Raw genomic sequence first — 23,784 nt, 5'->3', positions numbered from 1 at the left:
TCTGTGGGCGTGGGCTTCACAGTTCACACATCTGCACCACCAAGAAGCTTGGGCTCTTTCATGGGCTCCAACTTGGCGTCCAATCCACAGAAGTTTCCCCTCTGTCTCTTTCTTCATCTGCAGAAGTTTTTCTGTACACTCAGAGGAGGTACTCCACACTGAACAAATGTTTCTGCCGCTGTCATAATCACTCCATTTTAAAATATGTTTTCTCTTCCACAAACCACTGGAGCTATGACTCAAATTGTTGTTCTGCGACTTAATACAGTGTGTGTCCCTATGCGTATGAATGTAGAAGTTCAGTTGTTGAGAAAATATAGAACAAATTGAAAGGGTTGTTTGATGGGTGGTGAAAATATTCAGACTAAGATGCAAATTTTCTAAGTTGGCTAAAATATGTTTTCGCTGCTGGCTCTGTCCACAGTAGTAAATGGCTCATCTTCTGTTCCAGTAAAGACAATGGCCTTGTTCCTTATATAACTCCACTTCAAATAATCAGAACTATCTGTTAATGAATGTTTTAAATGGACACCTTGATGTTTTTTTATCTAAACTTAAAGATAAGATCATAAATATTTAGCTGTTGTTGTGAAATGGGGAAATAGTTTCAACATCTTTGCTGTTATGACATGCTGCTCATTATTAGAAGGTAGCATAAGTACTCCTAATATTTTTAAACTAAACTCTTTTTTGGAACATTGCCAACAAAGTAAACCCAGATGAATAAAATGAAACCCTGGTGAGGATACTGTCGTATGTTTAACAGTTTCTTTCTTTGCCCCAAGTCTAAACTCCACTTGAAGGGTTGAGCCGAGGAAGAATGCTAACATGTTAAAGAGTGGGGGGTTGGAGAGTCTATCTGCGGAATGGGTTTGACAACCTTGCCTGTGGAAAGAGCAGCAGCCCTTTTAACCTGCTTTTTAATCTCTGTCCTCCCTACATTTCAGCCGCACACTCCCCAGTCTTAAATAGACTTTTTTTTTGCTTGTGCTATTGTCCATTCATGTAAGATTTAAAGGGAAATACCACACTTTTTTTTGGGGTGTGGAACATTGCAAAGTTTTAACATAACATTTAGTTTTCTTGCTTTCAAATGCAGATAGGTCCAAAGTATGGACACCTCTATGGATCGGAGGTGCGTCTGTTCTGTCAGAAACATGCAACTCTATTATGCAACTCATTTTTAAGTGTTAAATTTAGAATAGACATATGGTGAGCTGCCATTAAGTGGACAATTTCCAGGCTTTTACATCATTGTGGCATCTCTTACGGGAAAAAGAAAACTTGTAAAAAGCTGGAACGTACCACAAATTAGATTCACCCATGATTGAATCTTTCCCAAGCAGCACAACAGTGTTACTGACAAACAATACTGCATTTGCTTAACCCATTGTTTGTGAAATAATTCAGATACCTCCTAGACAAAACATGTCACCAGCTGAGATTATCACAGATGGAACCTGTAGTGTTGCATGATACACAGTCAGTTAGTCAGCTTGTTTCACAGCCTTTATCTTTTCCTGTCTGATGTCCATTTTGACCAGATTATTTCCTTCGACTCATGATGACAGATGTAGATGGGGTCGAGATACTGAGGCTGTTCCTCAACTAATCAGTCATCACAGGCTGTGACCATGATACTGTTAAGATGAAGTGTGTGAAGACCACGAGGACAACAATTAGATTACCTCTTTGTGACGTGGCTAATGGAGCTCCCTGTTTTCAGCTACAGCAGACACTGCAGTCTTTGTGTGTTAGTAACTGAGCACACAGTTGTATTTAGGCTTGTTGTGCACCATTAAATGTAATGTTGAATGTTACCATTGTGATTACTTGTCTAATTACACGCACACAGATAGAATCTAGGAATTTTTTTCCAATGCAGAGTTTGGCTATAATATGAAACACTTTTCATTCTCAACAGTTGTCATGATGATCTGGAAATTGGGCACAGCATTAGAATGCAGTGATTATGGTATAACACAGACTAGGGACAGCCACTAAGGATGATTGTATTTTTGGGTGGATCCGGACAAAGGGGCAGATCCAGGAACTTTTTTCACTTTCTTTAACATTGCAACATGTGTAAGGATTTTTTGACATTTTCACTGATATCTATGATTATGTGCAATTTGGTGCAGTTTGAGCCTTTTGTTGAGGTCTACTGACTGCCATTGTAGTTAGATTGATTGTTTTGTCTGTAAAGTTTGACAAAATACCCATCATCGTTTTCAACAGCCCGTGTGGAGATGTTTGTTTTGTCTGCTACACAGGACCAGAATGTTTGTTTTGCTTAAAAAATGGCAAATTCTACTGAGTAACTTTGGACTTGATCAAGTGGAAGTAGTTCACATTAAATTATACAAACTGATAGAATACATGCTTGCTTTGTGCTTGTCTTTGCTGTTATCCCTTTCCCTGCATCGCTGTATGTTAATCCAGTAATCTGAGATCCTCGGCAACAACTCCCTCAACCATGTGACAGTAACGCTCCAGAGGCAATGCCTTTGTCGTATCTTGACACATAATCCTGTAATGTAAATGCACATGAGAGCACACACTTACACACATCAGAGACAAACAGCTCTGCTGCTGCGACACTGCTGCTTTCACACTGAGGTCAGTTATTACGACGGGTTTCAGCCGTCTGACTAGTCGAAGCTGAGAAGTGATTGATCTTAATCTCCTCTTAACCTGCCAGTCAGCATTTCTATCATGGCCCAGTTATTTTCTGATGTGTGTCCAAGTCTGTGTGTGTTTACTCATTGTGTACTCGGGGCTCCATGAATTAATTGGCAGAATGAGCGCTATACATGCTATCCAGCTGTGCAAGACAATTGGGCACCACTGTGCCATTTGTACCATAGCTAAACCAGAGAAACGTGGACAATTTGAAACACCATATTTAACATGAAAACAACTGCCAAAGTTGTGATTAACATGGGTAATTGATGGATCTGTTCACTGTTAGTTAACGGCTACTTTGAGCAAAGGCATGAGTATACAGATTTGTCTTTCTTGGGAGAAATCTCAGTAATACACGTTCTACAGCTGCAGGGAGACATGGCGATTTTGTGGTGGTGAACTTATTCTCAGGTCAAAACAGGTTGAGTTTCACAAGTTAAGCAAGCAAATACTGGGCCGCTGATTGATTTTCAGCTGGTCAGCTCAGGCTCAGGCCGAGTGTTTTGATGGAGCGACTACCAATAGCCTTCACTGTGGGACTCCTGGGTCTTTTGTTTGCAGCTTTTCAAATTGATCCAAAATAAATTACCAAGTGCAGCGTTCAACAATCATGGGGGTTTTCCAAAAGTCCATAAGCCTCTTGAGTGAAGCACACTGCAATCCCCAAACCATGAACCATGACTTCAGTGGCTTTGTTCAACATAAGCACCCTCTTGTGCTGAATAATTTTCCTTTTTTTGGGGGTCTGTGTGAGAAACACTGTAAAGCCGGGCAGTGGGATAGTGTAAAACCTGGGTCGAGGTGCTTTGCATTGAAAGTACTATGATGACATGAACGACAAATTGCACGTCTGATCCATCCCAAATCCTAAATCAGAAAAGAAGATTAAACTTCTGTGAACCAAATGCCTTTCTGCTCAGCCTATAACACAGCTGCAGCTATACACTAAATACCAAAGCAGTCAGTCAACAGTGGTTACATTTATTCTTTTTTCTACCTAAGCTGAAACATCTCATGAAATTATAGGACTTTCCCTCAGATGTTGACATTACTGAGTATATTCTGTCATCCTGAGATCGAGAAATTATGCAGTGAAAGGATGATGATAATAACGGTACCATAACACTTTATCGATTCCATTTTCTGAGAGGAATTTCATTTTCTCTCTCCGCACAGAGGTCAGAGGTTAGGGTCAAGCTGCACAGTGTCTTAATTCCCACATTCTCATTCATGGTTTTCTCCATTGCCCTTGGCTCCAGTACTTCTCTGCTCAATTAGAAACATGACTGAACTGTTCGTCTGTATTTTGTCCCGGCCAACATCACAGAACGGCTTGTAATAAAGGCCATTATTAGCTTTAGATTTCAGAAATTAAAAGTAGAGCCAGAAACTGCTGAGAGATACCAGCTGGTGCAGAAGAAGGTATTTCACACATCTGCTTTCAATACTCTACTGTCCACTCTGTTCTCTCTCCAAGGTTGAATTCCTGCTCCAAGTCAGGCACATGTCGGTCTATTAGCATTAGCTTGAAGTTGACCTGCCTGTGTTTACAAATTCAACACAAAGCAATGTATTTATGAGAGCAGTCATTTAACTACACAGTAGTGACAAATACTAATGTAGGCACTGGTCAACAATTTCTACTACTAAATTTAAATGGTTAAAGATTATAAGTATAGCTCACATTTTTTCCACTACTTGTTTTACAGTCTATGGTGAAATACCATTTAGCGAAATAAAGGAAATTGTAAATTCAGAAAGAGAAAGAAAAGAGACTTTGGAAAAGCTAGAAGACAACAGCTTGATGAAATGTGTCCGGTCATCGTTGAATTCGTACTCTGTTCTTTGTAACTCTTCACACATGTTCAGTAACGTGAGCATCTCTCATCTGTGTTTATCTTATGATGCTCCTCTCAACTTCTGCCTTTTCTCCAGCAGACCTGACAGTTCATGCAGGTCTACGTTGAGAGGTCTGAGGGGCAGCGTACACAGGCTCACATTCACTTTTACAAACACTGGGATTCTTTTTACAGTCTGGCCTCACGCCAGGTCACCCGCCAAAACCACATGGTCAAGAAAACAACAAGGCTATCCAAGGATAGAAATCTCCTCCAGACAAAGAGTGAAGTGTTTGCGTGAACATGGGTGGGCGGGTTTAATTATTGGATGTGTACGAATAAAGAAGTACAAAAGAATCAGCCTTGTACTGAGAACAGCGGCCTAGTACGAAAGTCATGATGTTTCTCCACTGCAGTCCAAGAGCGGATTTATGTTAATATAAACATCATTCATCAGGATTATGTGGAAAAGTGCAGCTGTTGTGTAGCATTATCATGGTTTTGCTGACTTTTAACATTTCGAACATGCCTAATACAAAGATCATTCCTGGAAGTAGCCATCAATTCTGCTGACTTTTACTGCGTCGAGCGGTAAGGCCTCACTTTGACAGGTTGAGTTGTACATGAACTGCAGTGCATTGTAATCCGTGTTGCCTCTCTTTTAGAGCAGGTGACCGTGGAAGGTGCTCCTGTATGGCTGTTGTTCAGGGTCACAGGGCTCACCTGGCTATGAGAGGAATGTCCTCATGTTCCAACAGGCCCCTGTTATGTTGGCAACCTTGACCGACTGACAGACAACCTCCGGGGGTTATTGCCGGGAGGTCTCAGGTCTCACAGGTTAACAATTACAGCACAGACACAAAGTCCTCACATTGAATCGGGCTGCACGTTCAAACCTTAAACCTTCCCCTGTCTCTTTGCCGCTGTGGTTGGCTTCTTTGCACACCTCCCCACATGACCGAGCCCTGACACATCCAGGTTCCTGTAGCTGGACGGAGACCAATGCTGTCCCATTCTGGCTCGGGGGTTTATACAAAGTTTACAGCTCGCTTTAGCTAATGGAAAAGATGGGCAGCTTTGTGGACTAATATGGTCAAAGAGGGCTTTGAATCACTTCTTCCCTTCATACTAGAATAGATGGCGAGCGTGAAGCCAAACGGCTGCTGCTGAGGCCTCTGGTAGTCTATTTGGAAAAGTCAAGGATGTGTCAAAATAAATACACTGTGTGTATTTCACGAGTGAACTGCTGTGTATTTTATCCCACGTTTGGCCATTTGCCCTCAGGCACCTTTTCTATGTAATGCAATATAAGCTTTTTCATTGACTGGACATTGTATATATTAGTACTTTTGCTGTCTTTGTTGGAAAAAGAGTGATTCTTTTAGTGATGAAACAAATGTGGCAATTGTCAGTTTTGTTTGACAAGTTGTCCAGACAATTTACTGGTTTGTTAGCCCCCATGTGTCGGATCAAATGGTGATCACATAGTTTACCTGGGAATGGCAACTTAAATCGTAACCTATCTTTCTGTTTTGCTTTTTTAGGATTCTCATCTCTTTGGTTAGCATTGGTTTATCAGAAGAGGCCAAAACAGATCAAAGGACTTCTTAGGGTGAATAATATTATGAATGAGTTAATATTTCTAGATTTTCTCGTGGTTTTAAAAATCCCCCAGGGCTGTGACAAATTTGAAAAGTACAGTTGCTGGATAGAGGGAACACAGATGAACCAAAGAAATAGCTAAAATAAGACAGTGATGGCATCAGGTTTTATTTAGGTCGACCACAAAATTTACTTTTTATGGTTTGACTCTATTTAGACAACGTTGCCACAGGAAATGTCCTCATTTTCCCTTCTAGAGGAACATCATGTAGACGAGGGACGTGACCTGACCAGGTTGAATTTAGAAATGCATCTTGTTGCAATATGATGCATTCTTTCTGGGCAAAGCCTCTGTCTTAAAGGAAATCATTGGGAAAGGTCAAATAAGCGTGGTTCTGTTCGGCGAGCTGTCGGTCTCAAGGAAAAGACATCCAGAAATTCTTGCAGGTCAGCACAGCCTCTGTGGTTTATGATGCTTGGCGTCACAACGCTGGTCACAGCAGGGATGGAGACTGTAGGGCTGTTTTTGTGACATGACACAACAGTGTCCTCGTGGACATCTTTATTCGCCTCACAAGCAGAGAAGTCTTGTTTACGTACTTATTATTCCTGCTTGGAGGTGAGCCAACAGGTCGGATAACACGCTCCACAGCTGCCTCCTCTCTATTACACGATATGTTTGTATGAATCAGTAGTTTGTTGCAAATCAGACCTGCTTTTGTTTTCAGTAGTGAGGTTTGAAGACGGCCTTGTCTCAAAAGCTAAGGTTTCAGGTTTTAGCTTTAGCAGCAAACTAAGCTGACCGTGTTTGGATTGTTGTAACCAGAGGACCAAATGTTCCACACACAGCTCTATCTGATCCCAGGTCAAACTAGAATGGAACTTAGTAGAGCACATACCTCTGCCAAGGCCGAACAATCCCATACATGATTATGTAGATTGTATTGAGAAATAAATACACAGAAAGAAGTGGTCTAAAAACCGAAATGATTGATCTGTCAAAGAACTTAACATGAAAATAAACCCCTGGATCCATGCCTTAATATGCATTCTCAACTAAATTTTGGAACATTTCCATAACGAAGGTTCGTGGAGGTCCTGGCAAAACTCCAGTAACATATCTGCATATGAATGCTGATAAATTTAAAAGCCGTAAGCCGATGCATTCAGTCAATGTGTTACGCCTCTTTGCTCTCTACACAGACCGTTTACCTGCAGGCAACCCAAGCCTGCTCCAACGGGATTGGTGAAACTAGAAGTAGGAAACCAGAAAGAATTCGGGCCCCAAAACCTTGTCCCTCGCCTACAGATTCTGCATATTCACATGCAGAATTTGTTTATAGACATTAATGAACCAATAGCAACAAGGCATTTCACTCAAAAAGGTTATAGATTGACAATAGAAAACAATAAGCTGGAGGATCAATAGGATTCATAATTTGGGGGCCATGAATGTCTGTGCAACAATTTCTCAACAATCCACATGGATGTTGAAATATTTAATCTGAACCAAAGTTGTGGAACAAGCAGCACACTGACATTACCATCCCGAGAGCCCCACCCTTATCATGGCTAAAAACAACCCAAAACATACCCTGAAGCATCTTGGAAACCTACATAAATGCCAATGTTGTTGCACGGTGGATCTTCATCTGTCACGCCAAAACTTTCCGTAATGTACTCAACCCTCCTCAGCAATGCTGCTCATTTATGACAGCTGATCTCTATGTTATTTTATCTGTGACTTGGAGGTGGGGCTAAATGTGCAATAGTTCAACAGGATTGCACACATTTCTTACATTACCAGTTAAATTACAGCTGCTACAGAACAAACCAAATGGGAAATCGGGCCTCCAGGAGAGAAAAGCCACGCGATGCTGGTTATTAGGCTAATTGAGGGCCGTTTATGGACTCCAAATGTTGTAAATATCATTTCACAACTTCCAAGCTTCCTTACACGACACCACTGGGTTCATAGAAGGACTGCTTTTGCTCTTTACCCATGATGGGCCAAGCCGGTCTCTAAAACAACAAAAAGCCAGACACACCTCTTGCTTCAGCTTTTGTAAACGCCTCCCTAATCATTACTCATTAGGTCTTGAGAGTAAAGCTGAATACGAAGCAAAAGGGAGATGAAAAGGCCTGAATACTCTAATCCAGGCAAATTATAGTCTCCATCTCAAACATCACGCCCTCACAGGACACTATTGTGTTAATGATGTAATTAAATCTCACTGATACAGCGCCCTATAGTTTCCCTTCAAAAATGATCACCCTGCATCATTAACCATTACCAGAGGCAGAGGTTCAGGTTGTGTGCAGACGTCATGGCCTTGATGGGTTTTGTGTCATCCAGCTGTCAAAAAGTAAGTAAGCTGTGGTTAATGACAGGAATGGCCCCATACAGCTTGTACCGGAGGTGGTTAGTGAGAGTTTTCAGATTTTGTCCAAGAGAGCAGAAAGTATTGTGCATTGTGTTTCGTAGCATTCAAATTGATTTGTCTTATTTATGGATCTTATTATCTTCTATTGTTTATCTGTGCCTGGGAAAACTCTGCTCCTGTAATTCAATTTTTGTGAATGCCAGTTTAAAATCACAAACGTAAGCGGTGAAGACTTGGATTTATGTTGCAAACTGATCGTGTTCCTTCCCTGTGTCCGCAGTACTCTCTGACGGAGGCCAAACTCTGAGGTGGAGGAGGCTGTCACGAGGCCCTGAGGGAGCCTCCCACCCTCCCTGCCCTTACCAGGTGGAAGCATCGGACAGCCATGGCTCCCCGGAAGCGCGGCGGTGGTGGGCGCAGTGGTCTCTCCTTCATCTTCTGCTGCTTTAACAGCAACGACCACCCGGAGATCACTTACAGGCTGCGGGAGGACTTCGCCCTGCAGGCCATGGAGCCGGCACTGCCGATGCCAGGATATGATGAGCTGGACGGCATGTTCTCCGAGTTGGTGGTAAGAGCTACCAAGCAAATAATTGTATAACTTATTACTGTATTTAATATGTTTTAAACTTGATTTAAAGAACAAAGAACTGATTGTGCTAATGAGGATTGTATGTGTAGCTAAAGCACGATGTAGAGTCACAGAGCTCCATTGTACGAAAAAGTATTAAAAACTCATACATTGGTCACACTGTGTCACATGTTTACAACTATGTGACCATTATATTGAACATGGACGTTATAGTTTATTCTCAGTCAATCTTATGTACACTATGCTGTTGTCGGGCTCACTAGAGTCCCAAGTGTGTATTAATTCATGGCTAAAAATAGGTCCCCCAAAAATACACCGCTTGCTGTTGTTCGGGTAAGATTTACCAAAATCGACTGTATCCAGCTGTTTTATGAAGTAATTTAGCGTATTTAAAAAGTGAAGATATAGTTTTTTGAGTCATTTCTAAATGTCTTATAACATATGATAAACCAAACCTGCTGTCCAAATAAAGAAGGAAAGAAGATATGAACATATATAGATATTAAAATACTGACAAACTTTGGACTTGATTTACAAGGGATCTCAAATATTTGTGTTCGACAGACATTTCAAAATTTTGTCAATCTCTGAAGATGTCTTTATTAAACTAAAATGATCCTGTTTAGATGGATATGTGGAGAGATGCTTCATCCCTTCAGGGAAATTCATTTGTCCAGTAGCTCACACAATTGTAGTTGCAACCCGACAGATATTAGTTTGCATGGTTAAATACACCATCAATTACACGAAATTAAAACGCTGTTGCATTCCAAGACATCCACAAATGAGCTGTCGCTTCCTCCCAGTCTACTCCACATTGTGGGTAACGGGGCCAGGCTGCTATTCTTTCTCTGTCTTATTGTCACTTCCAATTTGTTGTGCTCTCCTGTCTCTCCTGGCCCCATTCTCCTCTCCCATGGTTGCCACAGTAATCTAAGCATGACATTTTTGCACATCAATAGACCTCATTCAGGGGCTCTTAATGTCTCGGCCTCCTCCATCTGCTAATTGCTTGTTTTTGTCTACCGCCCTTTTATGGAGACATAATTGAGTAAGTTGAGTGTGACAACAAGGAGGCTTTTCAGTTGCTCTGTTACTGAAAGAAAACAGCCACGTGCTTTTTCTTTTGGCCCAGCGTGAGCCACCATGTGCGTGCATAATTGGAATGGGTTTGCAGGAAAAAGACTCACGTTAGGGACGAGGTTGTGGCCATCTGCTCGGTTACGATCAAGTTAAGGCGACCTTTGAACTTGAGCTTTACTTCCAAAAACGTGTAAGTCAAGGTTAAGGTTTTTTTTCCTCATCCTGAATTCAGAGAGACAGAGCTGCTCTCACGCACAACCAAAAAGAACTAAGACAATTTGTGACAAAATTAAATTACAAGACTATCTAATTATGAAAAGATAGATGGACAAATAGTTGGTCAGATGGATGGATAAATGGACAAATGGATGGATGGATGGATGGATAGATGGATAGATAGCTGGAAAGGTTGCTAGATGGATGCATAGATGCATGGCTGGGTGGATGGATAGATAGATTGATAGATAAATAGATGCCCTTTTCCTCACTCAGTGCTTCTGAGTAAGTATGTGGACTTAATTTACCAAATTAATCAATCGCCCACACAATCATTGGACATATTAGAACATTGGATCATTGCACATATTGATCTCACATGGGTCTGATGGCTTCAGCAAACAACCTCACCCAAGAATATTCCCATGATAAGAAGCTGCCATGAAACATTTAGCAATTTAGCAACAATGTTAATTTAATCTCTATCTGTTGCATAAATGGAAACTAAGAATGAACCAGTGTTTAGACTCCTGTTCGTATCACTTTCCTTGTGTAAAAGCCCCATCATAACTTTAACCATCATTCACATGAAGTTCATTAAGCTATAACTGTCATAAGACAACAACAAAAAGGTTCAGGCAACTCTTTGTTAAGGTTAGAAATCTACTGGAAACCTTTTGTCCAAAACCACTCAGTGACGACTCAAATTATCACTAGCTGATATGTTTCAGTTGTCCAGATTCTCTCGGACAAAACCTCCCAGCAGCACCCAATGTGTGCCTTAGTGGAAATATCTGTCGTACATAGAGATGCATGTTGTTTCCAGATGTTTGTTACCCATGCCTCTTCTTTCCTCTCCTTTACTCACATGTCTAAATCCTGCAGGACATCTGATTTTATTCAGTTATATTGAATTTACAATGAGAGCTACCCCATTGATCACGGAAAGATTTAGCATAAACCGATCTCAAACTTGAAACAGCTTTGGTTCAACGACTCCTGCCACATGCTTTTTGTTTTTTGAAGAAAATTGATTTATGTAGATATTTGTAAATTTGCAACACGATGGTTTGATAGATTGGGAAACTTTGTGAGGTATGTTTTGAGAACGGCGCTCTATTTTTAAGCAGTGACTATTATCTCGTCCCTTCAGCCATCAGTGGACGATTGTGAATATTACATTTTTTCCCCCTCTTCCTAAACATTTCCTCTCCTTCTCTACTTTTTTCTCCCGTTTTGCAGGACGAGCTCGACCTTACAGAGAAACACAGGGAAGCCATGTTTGCCCTGCCTGCTGAGAAGAAATGGCAAATCTACTGCAGCAAAAAGAAGGTAAAAAGAAAACTCCAACTCCACCATCAGCCAACACAAGCTTCTTGCCAACTGGCTGCTTTTCCTGAGTGATATCCCAACTGACACGTTCATGTAATTTCCTCCCTCACTGATTTGTTGATACCTGAAGCTGTGTGTTTTCTGCAGCACACACCCCAAAACCCTGCCTCACTGTTTTCAACAGGCCTGAGCATGAGTGTGTTGTCTGCAAAAACTGCATCTGTGGAATGCAGATGATTCTTTTTTTTATCTTTGATGATAGGTCTATCAAAACATCTTATGAGATGAAAACACACCTTACAATCAAAGACAAAATGCCAATTCTTTTGTCAGGAGCATGTCATATCTATTGGATTCTGCAAAGGTACTGAAGTTGAGCCTTTGCTTTAAAAGTGAGGTTGGAGTTTAAGGTGTAACCTGCAGTAGTTCTCCTTTTTGCTGTATAGACTCATACAGTGTCTGTAGACTAGACGGTTGTAAATGTCTTGCCAGGACCAATTGTAATTCATTGCTTTCTTTCCTTTTAAACAAAAAGACTATGAAAAGGTCTAAATAAGACTGTGCTGATAAAATGGTAAAAGGTAAATGGACTATCTTTATATAGCACTTTTCCAGGCTTATCGACCACACAAAGCGCTTTACAGTAAAAGAACACAGGAATACAGACTGGAGGAGCTGGGTGTCAAACCACCTACCCTCTGGTTAGTGGACAACATTTCCATCATACACATTTTTCCACTGTTATCATGTAAGTAAATCATTAGCAGTAACCATGCTCATAAAACATAGTTAACCTCAAATAATGTATGCCACTATGACACAGAAGACAGAAATACCAATAAGAAACCACCCAAGTGTTGTTTCAGTCACTTTGTGTTTCAGTCTCTTATTTATCTCTTCAGTAACACTCGCTCTCCTCTTCACAACATAACTGTCTCAACTCCCTGATCAAAGCTCCACCAGGAATAACTCACTCACTCAACTTGAATTCGTGTTGCACAAGGTGGATTTAAAAATAGTTATCTGTAGAGGGAGTAAAATGAAGGCTTGTTCCATTAGATAATCCTCGAACAGTGAAAGCAGTGTCAGGGATTATAAAACACTGAAAATATATTACGGGACTTCAGAAGTCAAAGGTAGTATCTTGTTTCTTCTCAGTGTTTTCTCAGAGACAATCAGGTTCCTGTCTCGCTGTTCTGTTCAACGACCAAAGCGAGGATATTTTAATCATGCGGTTTGTCCTTTTATATAATAGACCTGTTCCATCAAAGCCTTGGTGTAGCCATAACATACTCCAGCACTCTGTGACAAGGTCATATTACATTATGTCTTCTCTCCCTGATAAAAGAAACGTCAGCTGTTCCTCCTTTCCCTGTATATGAACAAATCCTCTGCATGCAGGAAAACACAGACGCCTGCTTTAGTTAAGATCAAGTCACGTTGAGCTTTCCAGCCACCTCTGAATATCACCAGCCTTTTGTGTTTCTCAAGGCCGTAGATATGAGTGTGTAGGATATCCTGTCCTGACTAATATGCAGACATGCAGATTTATTAATCTTTTCCTACATCCGCTAACAAGCAGGGCGTCAGGAGAATTGGGGTTTAGTCTGATGGATGAGAGGTTGGTGTGTCACAAATCCTCAGAACAAACACAGCTGCATGCCTGCTGCATGCCTCATGTTAAAACCCCCGTACTTTACTGATTTACATCCTCTGTAAATCTGCATTTCTCATTTTTAAACCTCGTTTAAACCGTTTTTTTTATGGATTAAACATCCATTCATTATCTATGGCGCTTATCCTTATCCTGTGGGTTGCAGGCCGGCTTCAACCAATCTCAGCTGACATTGGACAAGAGGTGGGGTACACTCTGGACAGGGTACTAGTCCATCATAGGGTTGATATACAAAGACAAACAACTTTTCACGCTCACACTCAACTCAGAAAGGCCCTGGTTGACCTTTTAACAGGCTAGCCGTTTCCAGTCTTTATGTTAAGCTAAGCTAACCAACTGCTAGCTCTAGCTTCATATTTAATTTAAATATATAAGAATAGAATCTGGTGTGTTGTTTAACTTTTTGCAAAAAAGCAGATTTCCCCAAATATTAGATATTTTTTTTGCATTAGCAATAATGTGTATTTATAGGCAGCTGTGGCTCAGGAGATGGTGCGTCGTCCACTAACCAGATGATTGGTGGTATGATCACTGGCTCGTCCAGTCTGAAGTGCTGAAGTGTCCTTGGGAAAGATACTGGACCCTAAATTGCCCCTGTTGCTGCACCAGCAGTGTGTAACTGATGTGTGATAAAATAAATCGCTGCGCATAGAAGTGCTGTATGAATGTGTTCCTGAATAGATGACTTGTACTCTAAAGCACTTTTAGTGGTCACTTTTATAAAAATACTAATTATGCAATGCAATTATTATGTTTTACTTTACAGCTGCCACTACTAGCAGCAACATGGAGAGTGATGAAAGCAAAATGATGGAAAGCACATGTTTACTCTTTCTACTGTGTCCATTCATAATAAACTAGAAAAGGTTTCTCTACCTCGGCTCATCTTCAATAGAACACACAGGAACGTTTCAGTTCTGCTGTAAATGTAGAGGAGGGGGATTTAGCCGAACCAAATCTTTAGGTGCAGCATCGACATGCTTTAGAGGGGGAGGGAAGAAAGACAGAAATGCATCAATATTGCTGACTCGGCAGCAGCAGCCGCTGGCCCCGACCCAGAGAGAAATAAACTCGCCATCTGAGCTCGGGGAGGAAGAGTCTGTGTGTGGAGAAAAGAGGCAGAGGAAGTGGTCGGGTGTCCAAGGCAAACAGGAAGGCTTCACTTCCACAGGTGCAGCTTTTGTATGAGAGTCAGTGGGGACGATCAGGAGGAAGGTGGGGTCATCGCCAGGTCGCTCCGTGTTAGTGAGTGATGAGCAAGCTCTTAATCATCCCTTGTTTGGTGATTAGACCCTTCAGAATTTGGGGCTCAGCGTAGAGTTTTAACTATTTCATTTGGCAGAGCACCTGAGCTGATGAAGTCATCCTGCAGAGAATCAATCATCTTCCTGCTCCTCACTCAAGCAGCACATGCTTGTGCATAGATTTGCTCTACTTGTGCTCAAACTCTGCGCCTTCACTCAGATTATTTTGTTGCATGGACAGATTCCCTGGGCTCCAGCTCTTCTCCTCACGCTTACGCTGCTTCTCTGTGCACGTGTAACGTCTGTGCTCAGATGCCTCCTCTGGGCATGGATCTTTTCGGATGAAGACATTACAAAATCAGAAGGTCCTGCTCTCAAGCTGAAAGACCAGACTCTTGAATAAAGATAGAGGGGAAAAAACATGTTTAACAGATTAAAAATTTCATGAAAAGGGTTTCACCTGTGAGCGGACAGAGCTTCTCTGTCAAACTCACTGTCCCGTTACCCCGAAAATAACTGAGATAGATTCCTGTTTGCTAATGCATGTTTGATCTTCACTTTCTCAAAAAATAAATCCCCAGGAATACCCTCCCCTCATGACTCTAAATAAACTCTCCGTGTTTGAAGACCACCGACTTCCGAGTCTAAGCATGAACTTTTAAAGATTTAAAAGGAAATGGGTCCCATCTCTGAGGCAGCTCCAGCAACTGAAGGACTGAACTTCATCCAGCGTCCGTCTGGTCAAGCTGGCACCGGACGCGAGCTGAACAGCAGGCTCAAGCTTTCCTGCCACTGCACGATCCCTGCAGACCTGCCAAGGTCCGCAGTTTCTACAGGAACGGCCAAGTCCCCGCAGGCCGCTGTATTTACTGACGCCCAATTAGATTTTGATGGTCACAGCTCGCTTGTACTTAATGGAGCAAGAGTTTAAATGAAAAAGCCTGAGGGCCTTTCATGTACAAGCCAAGTCCAGGGTCAAGTCATTTTCCCCTTGAGTTTTAGAATTAAAATCATCTAAGAAATGTCTCGCAGTTATTTATTTCACTCGTAATACAAACATGCCGGTCAAGAGATTATCTCAGTATAAATCAGTCCATGTCCTTAATCTGCCGTTTTAACGTTCATTTGCTAATCTCAAGATTTTCTCAAGCAGCTGTGCTCTCTTTTCAGCGCTCGTCTTCTTTCACCTCTTGAAAGTCAGCGAGGCGCCGCAGGATAAAACGAGCACGATGTGTGTGTCGCCCTACTTTTGAGTCCTTGCACCATTTTTTTCCCCTGCGTTTGGCTATTTATGCCCCCACACATTTTGTTCCATCTGTGTTTGTGTGTGTTGAGATCTGAACAACAATGAAGTTCATCAGATGATTTGTAGTCGTACTTTGATTGATTCAAACATGTGATTTGAGCCACAATAGCAACTTTTCATGTGACTGAAATATTTTCCTTCAAGATCACGTTCTTATGAAAGATTTTAAAATCCAAGCGAAGTCACGAACAGTTGATAATCATAAACTAACCACAACTTTTTCCAAATTAACTTAGCTCATGTTCTTTCTTCCCTTGAATCACAAAATGCAACAGCTTCCTGGGTCACATCACAGCATCATTCATTCTCTGTGATACTCTCTTCTTTTTTTTAGGAACAAGAAGAAAACAAAAGTGCAACTAGTTGGCCAGAATACTACATCGATCAGCTCAACTCGATGGCAGCTGTAAGTAATAATGTGAACTTTATGTATTCTTTTTGGGATATAAAACTGGTTATAAAATAGTCCCAGAAGAAGGATCTTTCCTCTTTAGCTTTTCCTGTGGTTTTTCTCCCTCATTAAAGAGTTTTTCCTCGTCTGAGTTAAGGATCCAAGATTGTGAAGTAAAAACAAACCAGAGCCATAAATATAACTTGAATTTCTCCTCTAAACTAAGAGGATAGTAATAAGCCAACAAATAAAATACCCTTTAATTTCAATATTAAAGAATCTTTCTCTTATTCTAACAGAATCACTACAAAAATGGGATTTAATTATATAGTTCTATAATTTCACACTTAACACTAATATTTGGGGATTTGGGAAAATAGTTTTTTTTCATGGAGCTGCCATAATTAAACCAAGAACCAGCTTTTGGGGTTTTTAAATAAATTCCTCTACAATGAAATTTCCATGTGACCATGTTGAAAATCAATAAATGTAGCTTTGTTGTTTTAAGTTGTGTTTGAGCCTTAAGATGTAGATCTTTATGTGGTTTAATCTTCTTTTCGACAGAGAACGACGCTCCTCGCTTTGGAGAAGGAAGACGAGGAGGAGAGGAACAAAACCATAGAGAGCTTGAAGACGGCTCTGAGGACACAACCGATGAGGTGGACGAAAATAAAAAACCTCTCCTCTGCTCTCCTCTGCATATGAAGTCAACTATCATCCCCTTCAGTTAACCTCCGACCTTGTCCATCACTCTTTTCAATTCTACACAATCATATGTAAATGAGACCTTTAAGAATTGAGCAGCCATAAAGGTCACTGCAGTGGGATGTGAATGTACATTAAAGGAGACTGTGGATTTAATTTCCATTTTAGGAACCTGAGATTTTCAATAGAAAGCAATATATCACATTTACTGCAGATGATTCAGTCACACAGACTAGATAAGTCTGGGAAGCGCAGAAGACGAGTGTTCATACATTTTTCTGTTTGACATTTCATACTGTACCTCAGAACATTTCTCCATCACAATTCCCACATATACTTTATTAAAGTTGTCAATCAACCCGCTCTCCTCTCAGGTTCGTGACTCGTTTCATCGACATGGACGGCCTGACGTGCATCCTGAACTTCCTGAAGAGCATGGACTACGAGACCACGGAATCGCAGATCCACACGTCTCTAATCGGCTGCATCAAAGCTCTGATGAACAACTCCCAGGGCCGCGCCCATGTCCTCTCTCACTCCGAGAGCATCAACATCATCGCCCAGAGCCTGGCCACGGAGAACATCAAGACCAAGGTGGCAGTGCTGGAGATCATGGGCGCTGTGTGTCTGGTCCCTGGTGGACACAAAAAAATCCTGGAGGCCATGCTGCACTATCAGCGCTTCGCCTGCGAGAGGACTCGCTTCCAGGTGGGTTAATGGCAGAAGGCCACAGAAGTGGTTGTAAATCTTTTGACAAAGTCATTTAAAAGCAGCAGTGCGTAAAATACATTTAACACCTGTAATGACTTGTCATCCTCAGACACTAATAAATGATCTGGACCGGAGCACGGGGCGCTACAGAGACGAGGTCAACCTGAAAACAGCCATCATGTCCTTTATTAATGCTGTGCTGAGTCAAGGAGCTGGAGAGGTGAGTTATATTCGGCAACGTACACAGTGTTAATGCTTCATTTCATACTGGAAGCTCACCGCGTCCCGTGGCTTCTCGTTCAATAGACTCTTACATCATTGTTTGCATTTTACTGCTAATGGTTTTTAATCATTATTCTTATTTACAGACAAGTTTGGAATTCCGTATCCACCTCCGATATGAGTTTCTTATGCTGGGCATCCAACCTGTGATCGATAAGCTTCGTTCACATGAAAACTCCACATTAGACCGGTGAGTTGGAATACATTTAACATGTCTGTCCAAATAAGTATTTCTACTTTTAAACAAAACACATTTTCCAGAGTCATGTCGATCAGCGTTTGTTGATCTCAAGCAGAATTTAAAATCAAACCGCCGGAGATAGAACCGAGAATCCCCAAAAAGTATTTTAAACTAACAAATCCTTAAAGTTATGAATTTCTTATCGATAAAAATAATCTCTTACAATCCCAATGTCATCTAAAGTGTCACAATCATTTCATCTTTTTTCCATATCATGCCAATGGCATCAGATTTTGTAGTAAAAAAACAAAACCAGAAACTCGTTCCTTACAGAATATCATCACTCTTTTCATCACTTAAATAAGTTAAACTATGTGAGTGCATGAGATCAGCAGGGGACTTTCTAACCCACTCTGTCCCTCTGACCTTCTCAGGCATTTAGACTACTTTGAAATGCTGCGGAACGAGGATGAGCTGGCTTTGTCAAAACGATATGAGTCGGTAAGTGAAGAAAAAAAAAAATCATAACCCTGACTTTGTATTTTTAGAATTTTGACGGATGTATTTATGTGCTGTTTTTTTTTTTGCTCCTTGTCCTCCAGGCACACATAGATACCAAAAGTGCCACCCAGGTTTTTGATCTCATCCGCAAAAAGATGAACCACACAGATGCATTTCCGCACTTTATGTCTGTCCTGCATCACTGTCTCCTCATGCCACGTGAGTAAATCTTTAAATTTGATATGGTTGGACCAATACAGTCTATAACATGCAGGAATACAACACTTTTCATGTAGTAAAATGTGAGAACCTGAAAAATATAAAGAAAATCTCTAATACTGTTAAAGCAAAAGGGACATTACAGATTGTCAATCCCTGAGACATGCAGACATTAAAGATACTCCTTTCTTCAAATGCTTATTCACTGTCAATAATTGGAGCATGTGCAGAACTCATTAGGCCACAAACGACTTGTCAGGACCTGTGAGGCCTGTTGTTATAACTGTCGTTGTGATTTGTCGGCTGATGATGAATTCTCTAACTCTTCAAACCTCGTGGTTGCAAAATGAAGCTAATTGATGCAAACAAATAAGGACAGGCTATAAAAACAATGCAAAGTGCTTCCAGCTCAAAACTGCCCATGACAATGAAAACAGTCGAAGAAATATGAGCCGTGGGAGTCATGATGACGATAATGATGATCTAAAGGAGGAAGAACTGTTTTTAAAACCTTTCATATGCTGGGCTGAAGGGCAAAACCTTCAGAGGGCTGCAGTGGGGGTTAAGGTTTAGCTGACACAGAAGTGGTTGTGGATGGTTGCAATGTGCAGCGTTTATGCACAAACAAGCGTCCACATGAAAGAAACTTTAGCAGCAACCTCGTCACGAAGGCCAACGTCTGAAGTCTGAAAAGCAACATGTGGATAAACCAGAGTCCTTTTGTAAACAAGTGTTGTGGACAGATGAAGTTACTATTCAGCTCTTTGGCCACAGTCACCAAAGGTGTATTTGGGGGGGGGGGGGAGCAGCAGCATTTGATGAAAACACCCCACTGTTAAACACGAGGTCGGGAACATCTCCAGGAGTCTGGTGTGGGGTTGTGTTGGCAGCCAGTGGCAGAGGAAACATTGCACAGATAGAATCCGTGCAAAGAATCTACTTAGTCTGGATGCAAACTTCCCGCAGCCAGTCGAGGAAGCGAGACTGAAAAAGAGTCTGGCTTCAACAACGGGGGCAATGACGCAAAGCAGATCCGCAGAATCCACCATGAACGACTTTCCGAGACACAGCCCTTACAGACTCGAACATTAGTGAAACTCTGGCTAGGTGACAATGTAAATGTACGTCAGAGCTCGAAATGATCTGCAGGACGAGTGGGTGAAAATTCACGAATGAAGAATAAAAAGACTGCCCACATCCCACTCTATAATTTGATTAAATAAAGTCACTGCATTAACGTTTGAAGAAAGGCTCTTTCTGAATGTCTGTGCGCTGCAGTGGTTGAATTTGCCTCTGTTCTCTTTCAAGAATCAATAAGAGTTTTCCCAGGAGCGCCAAAACTTTTTTTATACAAATGCAAAATGAGGCTCCAAACAAAGCTAGTTAGTATTTCTCCCACAAAACACACAGTCCATTGTGTTCCCGTGCCAAAAAGATAAGTATATTGACTTTGTTCAGATTAGCCACTCCAGAAATTGGATAATCGCATTCCCAGCCAAATTGCATCCTGAGACCGCTGTTGGGAGATTTTTTTTGTTTTGTTATTTAGTTTTCTGCAAAGATTGTATTAAGTCTGGTTACGTGATCCACATCACATCAAGGAGCCACTTCACAGCTGCAGTGCTTCTTCTCCTTGAACCTCTCCCCTCGTTCTGATGACTGGCTTTGTAATAATAATGAGTCGTTTCAGCTCCTTTGCTGAGTCATTCAAAGTGTAATCGCCACTTCAGCTGCAAATTCAAGTGTTGTGGTCATAATGAATAAAAAAACTGCAAGCTGGTGATGGTACTTAGTCAGAAAGAAGAGTCTGAATAATACTATGATATGGTTCATTGAACATTTTGGAAATACGTTGGTAAAGACTAATTACAGGATGTGTCCATGTATATCAATCAATTAATCAAACTTTATTTTTATTTCCCAAAAGCATCATAATCGCCCGCCACAAATCCAGACATCCCGAAAAAAATTCAGACAGTAAAACACTTTAAAATAGATTTTAACGCTACAATATCAATAACAAAAGATAAAATGAATACAAGAAATCATCTCATAATAATAATATCAACAGGCTGGTAAAATGGAATACAATTTACAACATAGACACAATAAGAAAATGTCTGTGTGTGAGTTTACAAAGTTTTCAGGCCAAAATAACAAGGCAACAGTAAACATGTTGTTCCATGGCAGATGTAGTCTCACCAATCTAATACATGTGTCATCCTGCTGAACCCTGTAATCATTGTGTCTCTCTTTAGCTCGGCGTACGAGTACTTTTAGAAAATGCATTGACACATCATTCCTTTTTGTTTCATCATCGTCAAACGGCTGCAGTGGCTCCGGCTTCACTCGGTAGTTGCTGAGATGCACTCGCGCCAGGGGGCTAATGAGAAACTTGTGCCTCTGTCTGTTTACGTCTCTTTCTCCAGACAAGAGGAGCGGTAACACGGTGCAGTACTGGCTGCTGTTGGACCGTATCGTCCAGCAGATGGTCCTGCAGAATGACAAAGGTCACGACCCCGACGTCACACCACTGGAGAACTTTAACGTGAAGAACGTTGTCCGGATGTAAGCTCTCCTGTTTCCCCCCCGAACACACTGACACATGAACAAGTGCAGGAGCACATTTCTTGGCTGAAGAATGTAGAACAGTTTGTGTTTGGTGAAGATCTGAAAGCCACGTGCTCCGCAGTGACGACTCAAACATAACTGATCCTTTATGAAGATGCTGTCGTTTATTACTCTCGTCTTTCTCTCCGCAGGCTGGTCAATGAAAATGAGGTCAAACAGTGGAAAGAGCAGGCAGAGAAAATGAGAAAAGGTGTGTTAACATTCTAAACTATTGAAATAAAAAAATATTTAATAATAGGTGTGAGTTAAGCTCACTAAGTGATCTCCCTTCACAGAACACCACGAGTTGCAGCAGAAGTTTGAGAAGAAGGAGCGTGAATGTGATGCAAAGACCCAGGAGAAAGAAGACATGATGCAGACGCTTAACAAGATGAAAGAGAAGCTGGAGAAGGAGAGCACCGAGCACAAGAATGTCAAACAGCAAGTGGCTGAACTCAGCACACAACTGCACGAACTCAGTACCGTACGTCCTGCTTCATGTTCACTTTATAATGATCTTAAAATAAAGCCCGACTTCATATTTTGTCATCGTCAACGACTGGTGTTCCAGATCAATCACAGAGTTCACACAAAGGGCAGATTAAGCCATGTGAAATCATCCCACTGATACAAGAGACCCCTCAGATGATAAAACATGATACGGATTAAATTAGTTTGAACAAGAAATGTTTTCTTAAACACACGTCTCCTCGTATATTGATTTGTGACTTTACAATGTTACTCACCCAAAATTGTACCATTATGACACAGTTAGTCATAATTATGTCGTAAATGATTCATCTGTCGTATAATTATGTCATAAAAGAGAGAAATCAAGGTCACCGCACATATAAATATTGTTGCTGTTTCTTTGCCTTACTCTCTCTTTCTCCCTCCCTGCAGAGACAGGCAACTCTTGTTCCTGGAGGTCCCCCCTTTGCCCCGGGCCCGCCCGGCGGCCCTCTGCCTCCCCCTCCACCCATGCTAGGCTTTGGAGGTCTGGGCCCACCTCCCCCTCCTCCAGGCGGCATGATGCCTCCCCCGCCTCCACCACCCCCTCCTCCTGGTGGCCCTCCACCTCCTCCCGGACGTCCTCCTATCGGAGGCATCCCCCCGCCGCCCGGAGGGCCGCTGGGACCCTCCCTGATAAAGAAAAACATCCCTCAGCCATCCAACCCGCTGAAGTCCTTCAACTGGGCTAAGTTAGCCGAGGTGAGAAAAAGTGACAAGACAAGAGAAGACGAGAATGTTTTGATGCTTTGAGAGAAATTATGAGAAATAAAAACATTTTTCTCTCCTCAGAATAAACTGGAAGGCACCGTGTGGATGGACGTAGACGACTGCAAGGTTTTTAAAATCCTGGACCTGGAGGACCTTGAAAAGACCTTCTCAGCCTATCAGAGACAGCAGGTAATGACGATGAGGTCATTCATCAGCTCAACAACCTACTACTGTCAGAGAGGGTGCAGTGTAGCCAGCAGGGATGGGGGGGTGGCTGAGGGACTTATACTTTTCTACAAAAAACAAGTCAGCCTGAAGTAAATATAATAAAAAGGGATACATAGCCAGATAGATTTGGGGGCTTCTTTACAAGATGCAAAACTTCCATGCTTGAATCATTCTGAATGCTTTTTTTGGGGTCACGTTTGTTTGTGGTTTTGATCATTTTGCCACTTGTGATTGTAAATGCATGAGTGAGCTGCTCAGAATCAGCTGTTTGTTTCTTATGGCTTCAGATTGCTGTTCATTTACTAGATGATCCTAAGTAGTAGTATCTGTAATAAGATGTCAACGGCCTCATTCTATGAAATCTATGCTCGAACACGACCTCAAGCATGTCGAATATACGTGAAAGGCTGACAATGAATTAACTGGTGGTTTTCTCTTTATGACATTTACAAATATAACTTAAGTGTCACTCAGTAGAGTCCATACCTCCGCCAAGGCCCAACAGTCCCCTTATAAATCCTCTACACCAAATTGGACATAATCATAGATATCAGTCCTCTACAGATGTCGGATTCTTATGCCTCTGTGCCAGCGACAATCAGTGGCTTTAAGTTTTCGGGTTTTCCATCCGACTGTACATACGTTCCTTTGTGAACATGATATCTCAAGAAAACCTTGAGTGAATCTCTTAAAATTTATTACAAATGTTCAGTTGGACTTGAGGATGAACTGATATGGTCTTCGAGATTTAACCTCCTTGGCGGAGGTGAAGAATGAA

At 41.5% G+C, this 23,784-nt stretch overlaps 1 protein-coding gene across 3 annotated transcripts in view; it reads left to right on the top strand.

Moving 5' to 3' along the window:
* Positions 1-23,784, top strand: part of LOC117758323 (disheveled-associated activator of morphogenesis 1-like) — a 49,520-nt gene that overhangs the window by 17,343 nt on the left and 8,393 nt on the right. For all 3 annotated transcript variants that reach the window (XM_034579904.1, XM_034579902.1, XM_034579903.1), the window contains exons 2-15: positions 8,790-9,080; positions 11,643-11,732; positions 16,292-16,363; positions 16,913-17,007; positions 17,428-17,761; positions 17,874-17,984; positions 18,133-18,236; positions 18,662-18,728; positions 18,830-18,947; positions 21,377-21,515; positions 21,710-21,768; positions 21,854-22,041; positions 22,461-22,769; positions 22,860-22,967. In XM_034579904.1, the coding sequence (XP_034435795.1) occupies positions 8,895-9,080; positions 11,643-11,732; positions 16,292-16,363; positions 16,913-17,007; positions 17,428-17,761; positions 17,874-17,984; positions 18,133-18,236; positions 18,662-18,728; positions 18,830-18,947; positions 21,377-21,515; positions 21,710-21,768; positions 21,854-22,041; positions 22,461-22,769; positions 22,860-22,967 (1,980 nt within the window). In that variant the 5' untranslated portion in view covers positions 8,790-8,894. The remainder of the gene's footprint in view (positions 1-8,789; positions 9,081-11,642; positions 11,733-16,291; positions 16,364-16,912; positions 17,008-17,427; positions 17,762-17,873; positions 17,985-18,132; positions 18,237-18,661; positions 18,729-18,829; positions 18,948-21,376; positions 21,516-21,709; positions 21,769-21,853; positions 22,042-22,460; positions 22,770-22,859; positions 22,968-23,784) is intronic.

Source organism: Hippoglossus hippoglossus, chromosome 24 (genome assembly GCF_009819705.1).
Source record: "Hippoglossus hippoglossus isolate fHipHip1 chromosome 24, fHipHip1.pri, whole genome shotgun sequence".
NCBI lineage: Eukaryota > Metazoa > Chordata > Actinopteri > Pleuronectiformes > Pleuronectidae > Hippoglossus > Hippoglossus hippoglossus.
The sequence above is the reverse complement of the archived record's forward strand: the minus strand, read 5'-3'. Positions and strand labels throughout refer to the sequence as shown.